Source organism: Acartia tonsa, chromosome 12, assembly GCF_053477335.1.
Source record: "Acartia tonsa isolate MP-2025a chromosome 12, ASM5347733v1, whole genome shotgun sequence".
NCBI lineage: Eukaryota > Metazoa > Arthropoda > Copepoda > Calanoida > Acartiidae > Acartia > Acartia tonsa.
The window spans coordinates 32764189-32770998 of NC_137271.1; the positions used below are offsets into that span (position 1 = coordinate 32764189).

At 31.0% G+C, this 6810-nt stretch overlaps 2 protein-coding genes across 2 annotated transcripts in view; both read right to left on the minus strand.

Annotated features, from left to right (window-relative positions):
- Positions 1–2125, minus strand: part of Sec71 (ADP ribosylation factor guanine nucleotide exchange factor Sec71) — a 50248-nt gene extending 48123 nt beyond the window's left edge. Inside the window, exons 1-2 of the mRNA XM_080178429.1 lie at positions 1896–2125; positions 1400–1488 (exon numbers count right to left, since the gene is read on the minus strand). Coding sequence (XP_080034555.1) covers positions 1400–1488; positions 1896–1981 — 175 coding nt within the window. The 5' untranslated portion in view covers positions 1982–2125. The remainder of the gene's footprint in view (positions 1–1399; positions 1489–1895) is intronic.
- Positions 2126–4108: 1983 nt separating this feature from the next.
- On the minus strand, positions 4109–6429 carry LOC145334112 (tRNA wybutosine-synthesizing protein 2 homolog). The gene is made up of 4 exons (XM_080179401.1): positions 5754–6429; positions 5240–5360; positions 4839–5031; positions 4109–4554 (listed from the first exon to the last, which is right to left on the minus strand). Exons 1-4 carry the CDS (start codon positions 5853–5855, stop codon positions 4356–4358), a joined length of 615 nt encoding a protein of 204 aa, XP_080035527.1. The 5' UTR covers positions 5856–6429; the 3' UTR covers positions 4109–4355.
- Between the last annotated feature and the right edge of the window lie 381 nt (positions 6430–6810).

Consider the following 6810-nt stretch of genomic DNA (forward strand, 5'->3'; position numbering starts at 1 on the left):
GTGTTCCACCCCCCCAAAGTCAACTGACCGAAATAGCCCCACCGGTGGGGTTATTCCGGTATAGGCCAACCGCCGCCCTTTAAACCGATTTTTGACTGACTTCTAGTTGCGAGATCTTAATGGGACCAAGACAGGCTTCTTCGTTATTGCCATATCGTTCATTTGCACTCTTAAAAACCGGAAAAAGGTTTTGGGAAGTATGTTTTTTTTTAAGTTGAAGCAAAAAATTGACCGGAATTACCCTGCACTACCCTAATTAGCGGGATATTTTAAAGATCTTTTAATTTTGCCTCAAAATCATGAAACTTTGAAAAATTAAGGTTTATATATAAAAGTTTTAAAAAGAAAAGCAGCTTAAAAGCAATCAGACTACCTACCAAAGATAGAAGCCGAGAAAATCTGTTGCAAAAAGTAAAAGCGGTTAAAGAGCTGTTTAGAAGCAGTCTGGCCGCTATTGATGATGAATACTTAATTATGCTTTATATTGTTGGGAATGTTGACTAGAAGTTTCAGCCTTCTATCTTTTACAGGAGCCGAGAAAATCAGTTTTAAAAAGTAAAAGCGGCTCTAAGCTGCTTAAAAGCAGTCCGACCGCAATTGATGTTTCAGCCTTTTATCTTTTCCAGGAGCCAAGCAAATCAGTTTTGAATGATACAAGCGACTAAAAAGCTGCTTAAAAGCAGTCTAACCGCTATAGATGTTTTATACTTAATAATGCTTCATATCAATAAGATTGTTGACAAGAAGTTTCAGCCTTTTCTCTTTTACAGGTGCCGACCAAATCAGTTTTGAAAAATAAAAGCGGCCAAAAAGCTGCTTAAAAGCAGTCCAACCGCTATTGATGTTTTATACATAATTATGCTCCATATTGATGGAAATGTTGACAAGAAGTTTTAGCCTTCTCTCATTTACAGGAGCCAAGAAAATCAGTTTTAAAAATTAAAAGCGGCTAAAAAGCTGCTTAAAAGCAGTCCGACCGCTAATGATGTTTTATACTTAATTATGCTCCTTGTTGATGGGAATGTTGACAAAAAATTTCAGCCTTCTATCTTTTGTAGGAACTGAGAAAATCACATTTCCCCCAAAACGTTTCAGACGTACATACAGACGGTAATTTAAAGGAAAGTAAAGTGAGGCGCAAAGCGCCGAAAAAAATCAGACATCAACTACTTGAAAAAACATCTTATTTATGCAAAAATTTTTAGAATTTAAGAAATAATGAAAATACTGAATCATGAAAACTTCCAAAAACTGAAAAATACTGAACAAAATTTTCAAATACTGAATATTCAGTATTTACTGAAAATACTGAACCCCCAATTTCCAAATACTGAAGAATACTGAATATTTTCAGTATACTGAAAAATGTGGCCACGCTGCCTATCAGTTATAACTTTACCTGCAACATCCCCAAAATTTTCTTTGATTTGTTGCAAAGCAGATTCACAAGCAGCCTTCAGCTGAGCATTGTACGACTTTTTGGTCTCCCTTAATAAAGATTATGTTATGTAAAGTTTTTACCTTATTTGCGAGTCCTTGAAATGAACAACTGTTTCATCAGAATAAAATAAATCGAATTGAAACTTTTCTCTAATCAAAAGCTAAACATTAAATAGAGAAATGCATTGAAATAAACTTGTCTTGGGGATGTGATTATTACCTATTTTAAAAAATACAATAGGTACTCTTATTACTTTTTTGTCTGCTTTTGCGAAATTACTTTATGAATTTTTTGAGTGGTTAGGAAGGGGGGTCTCCATCTGTCCGGCCGGTCATTCATTTCTTAGGGAACCAGCAATAAATGTATCTTAATATAAGAATATTTGAAACATTTATACGTTAAAGTTCTGTTACTTATTGGCCTTTTTAAGATGAAAAATATTAAGTGAACTTACTTTTCAGCAAGAATCTTATTCAAAGCAGCAACAATGAACATCTTGGCTGTTTCTCTTTTACTCTGACAATAGCTGCGGCTTGTCATTGGTTGAAATTTAAAACCTCAACTCCTATTGGTTGATTTCAGGGTCATATGCCAATTGTCATTGGATTAACTGTAATCACGTGAAATTAATCATAAATACTTAGTACATTAAACAACGTTTACATGGATTAATCCCCCATTTTAAGTTCTGAAAAAATCAACAAAATTTTAAAATATTAAAATCACAGCCATTTAAAGACAAAAGTGCATTCATGGTATTGATGGAATACTTGATAAACTTTTTCACTTCGTCACATACAATACTTCCTTCGAAAAAGGACAACCCTTGTAATAAAGTAACAAAATATTTTTGTATAATTGTCCCCTAATTTCTTATATTTCTCCATAATACATAAACATCTAATCACTTGTCAAAATATCTTGATTCGAACATTTAATATCATAAACAATATGATAAATTTTAGGGGCATAAGATTTCACACATTCAATGTGTTCTAAACAACTTATCCACCTTCCTGGCCTGTTATCATGCAAAAGTTCAACAATTGATTTATTTATTTTTTGACCTCCTTCTTGAAATGCTTGAGATTTGGTTTGTTCTGGTTTGATCTGACATTTTTATAGGACATGAAGTGTCTACCTAAATTTCACGCTAATAATAAATTAAGATCAAGACAAATGTATTGTTTTCTTTACTAACTTACACAATGAATTCATCCTAAAACTATAAGCAGTAAAGAAAAAGAAAAACATTTTTATTTAGATGTTATTTAAGTAGATAAGGTTGAGCAAAATTCTAAATCCTTACAAGCTAGGTTTAGATAGTTTAAATGCAATGTCCTTCCTCGATATTTGCATGTATATGTAAGACACCCCCGTTGGGTTTTAGGGCGTTTACAGCTGTCTTCCAACTTATTTCAGAACTTGGTATTAATCCAAGATTAACTCTGTAACCAAATGAAATAAAATATTATGTTGATTTTTAAAGTAACGCAGCAATAATACAAATTTCATTTGTCTGTGCGTATAAATATATAAGATTCATAACAAAATGGAATTTTTTAAGATGCTATTTAAGAATGAGTCTTACGTGTAAATCAATAATAAGATTTCATTTCTCAGTTGGTACTTGAAAAGTTAAAGATTAGCTGCACTACTAAAAATTAGGTTAATATTGTTTGCATGTTAGTTAATCTTATCTTTAATATCTTATTAATGAAAATGTACATTATATTTATTAGAAATACTTAATATCAAGGGTGATTATGTCCAAGAGTATCACAGCAATGTCAAGCTTACAATATCTCAATTAAGAAAAAGAAAAGTTAAGTGTACTAATATAGAAATTAATGTGACATACACAAATAAATAATAATAAGAACACACTACTAATAAAGTTGCCACACTGCTATTTATATAAAGATATTATTTTTATTTCCCTGTCTGCAACATTTTGCGGCGCCACTAGCCTGTTATCGCCCAGCAAAACTGTACATCTATCACTTACATCCGCCTGTTTCAGGTTTAATTCTAAAGCTGTTCGGAAGATTTTTTTTAGAGATTTTCCTAATATTTAATAGCTTATTTTATCTTAAATATTGAACAATGTACATATCTTAGCGAGGATATTTTTGTCCATAAAAAGAACAACACAAAATGATAATATAAAATAGAACAAGAAACTAGGTATTATAATGTAAATGACAGAGAAAGTACTAGGTTTAGAATATAGGGGTCATAAATAAATATTTAAGTCTAATCATTGAAACTTCATAAAAACATAGTTTAGACTGTGCAACAATACTGTGGAAACTGCTAAGACATAAAGCAAAATACTGTAAAAGAAAAACACACGGACATATCTTAAGTATTGAGTAGCTGCGATACTGATAACGAAATCCATAAAAATCTTTCCTTTAACACTGTTTGGATTCCATTCACAGGCGTACACATGTTTTGCTTTGGCATGAACTAAATATGGCAGCACAAAGTAACCAATACCAGCAAATAAATCTACGATCACTTCGTTGCTACAATCAAACTAATGAAAAAAGTACACATCTTATTGGGGCAGGGTGGATGAGATATATATAATATAATATTATAAAATCTGATCAGATTTAATATAAAGCTCACCTAAAAGTTTGATAACTATTCAGCAGAAAGACTTAATTTATGATTTATTGTCTAATTCTTTATTATTCCTGTTAAATCTTTATCATCTATTATCAGAAGAAAGACTATTTTACTTCCATTACATTATGTGCTAAATCGTTAATATTTGGATCAAATGCTCAACACTCAGTTATGCTAATACTCAAATACACCTATTGTTTTGAAATATTGAAGAAGGAAACATTTTGACAGACGAACGGCTAAATCTTAAATGTAAAGTAGCTACGCCAAAAATTAATTAATGTGTCATTTCCTGTGCTAATCGTAATTTCTCGGTGATATTGCCACGACAAAACATTGACTTTGTGATATCAAAATTGTATTTGATCTTGTTTTCTGTAATGAACACCCAAGGATCGATGCCCAGCAGCAAATCTGTCCGTGGGCTACGAAATTTGTCATTTACAACAGCGTTCTTTCTTGCTATTCTTTTCACCCTAAACATGTAAATAACTTAGTCACGTGAAATGTGTATTTCTAGGACCATTAGATTCATTCAATGCTATAGTCCCAGAATCTTATTTAGAATTTTGCTAATAATGTATGAATTCTAAGAATTATCAATAAATCGATTCTTATTTTAATGAAAAACTTGAAACTTATTAAGTCTTAATTGCTTTGTAAACACTAGCAGTGTCAAAACTTTTCCACCAATATTTCAAACTAAAAAAGGGATCATTTGGCTTATCACTTGAGATCCCTGTAAAAGCTATTATCTTACCTAAAAACATCACAAATAATCTGCAAAACTTTTTCATTTTGTCCCTCTTGGCTGTTTAACGCTTGTGAAGGAATTAAAATAAGGTCTCCATATATCTCAAAAGTTTCAGGTAAATCCTGCACCAGTCCAACTTCAGATTCAACTCGAGTTTTTAGAATTTCTATTTTGTTCTTTGGGGCTTGTAATTTTGCATCTAAAAAAACAAAAAATAATAATTTACGAAGCTGAACTACTTTTTAAAAAAATATTGAAGACACTATGACATGGTCAGAGATTTAAGTATGTAGAAACCAATCATTATTATAATTGAATTCTTGTTAGCATAGCTGAAGGATGGTTGAAATAACAAAATCCGTGAATATATTATAAATGTATTATTTATATGAAATGAAACGAAATACCTTCTAAATTAGAGTTAATTTCAATACTAGGACTGAAGCCAAATTCTTTAGTAAATAATTCATTCAATTCATCTCCCCAAGAGTCAGTTTTAATAGGTACTTGCGCCTTATCTTCTTTTATCTAAATCAAGTTATATATTCACATAGTGTTTTCAAAATTACTGAAAAATTAACTTAACTAGCAAGCATTTGTCCTTTCCCTATTTTAAGTCTTAGGTTTTGGTGTAACATTTGGAATTGATCTCAACCCTAGCTAGCTATTACAGAATAGTAGTCCTTATATTGCTGTCCATTAAGATCTCTTCGGCCATTGAACCGATACAGCTCTTATTTTATGGAACCTTCGGATAGGTAAAGGGTTGGTTATTTTAAGTTTTTAAAGTATTTTAAGTCTTGGGAAGGTTTAGGCTATAAAACAGAAAACACAATTAACGCCCAATTTTCCTAGTCCTTTAATGCAAAGCACTTAGATGTCAGGTGAGTGTACCCACTAGTAAAACTATAACTACATTACCTTAATTTTAGCTTGTTTATCAAAGATTTTATGAGATTCAACAAAGTCCCTAACAGTTTGGGCTCTGTGTTTGTCAACAATTAGCACTTTCCTTGACACCATTTTTTATTTCTATTTATTTTTATCTAGTTGCTTAAATTGACAATTATTTGTTATATGATTTATGTATTAAAAAAGTAATTTATGTCCAAAAGTAGCTCAGTAGCTAACACATTACCAAAACCACCTGTTACAGTATATAGTAAAAGATATACAAAATAAATATCAAAAACAACATTCCGTGTATATAAAATGTCTAATGGACATAAAACGATTTATTAAAGAATGGACAATGATGTATATTTCCTAGATTATGGAGTAGCCACATTTCTAAAAACACACGTTTCTCTTGTTTTATCACTTATCTACATACCTTAGTGAAATGATTCATAATTAATTGTTTTGTTAACATATGATTTTGATAGTAATTTTCAATCTACAATTTTGACAATGTTAATGTTATTACGTGGTTTAAATCAATATTTCTTAATAACAAATCACCAGTAGGTAATACTTTTGTTTATTGGTAAACATATGCAAAAAAAATCATAAAAATCTGCAAATATAAAAATCATTAAAATTCCGCAATTTTTCATCACCTTACCACGTCATACACCTGTATAATACTGACACCTTCCCCTCACAATATTTCTACTTTCTCTCCCCCTAAATATTCTTTCCTCCCTCCCCCCTTTCTTTTAATATTTTGTTTATTCAAAAAAGTGTACGCGGCATTCGTACGTGAAGTTGGACAAATTCTATATATACGTTTCTCCCCAACATAAAGAGAAGGTTTTTTGGTTCTTGGAGGTTTTAAGAATCTTCCCTCCAAAAAATAACTTACTATAATATTCCTCTTTGTCCACCAAAGAATCAAAAGACAAATAAATAAATAAACTATGAGGAAAGGCTCCATTGCGATAGTGGGGAAGATTTAATCAGAGAAATAATGTACATATAATTATGACATTTCACCAAAAGCTCGTCGTAAATGAAAAAAAAACAATACGACATTTTT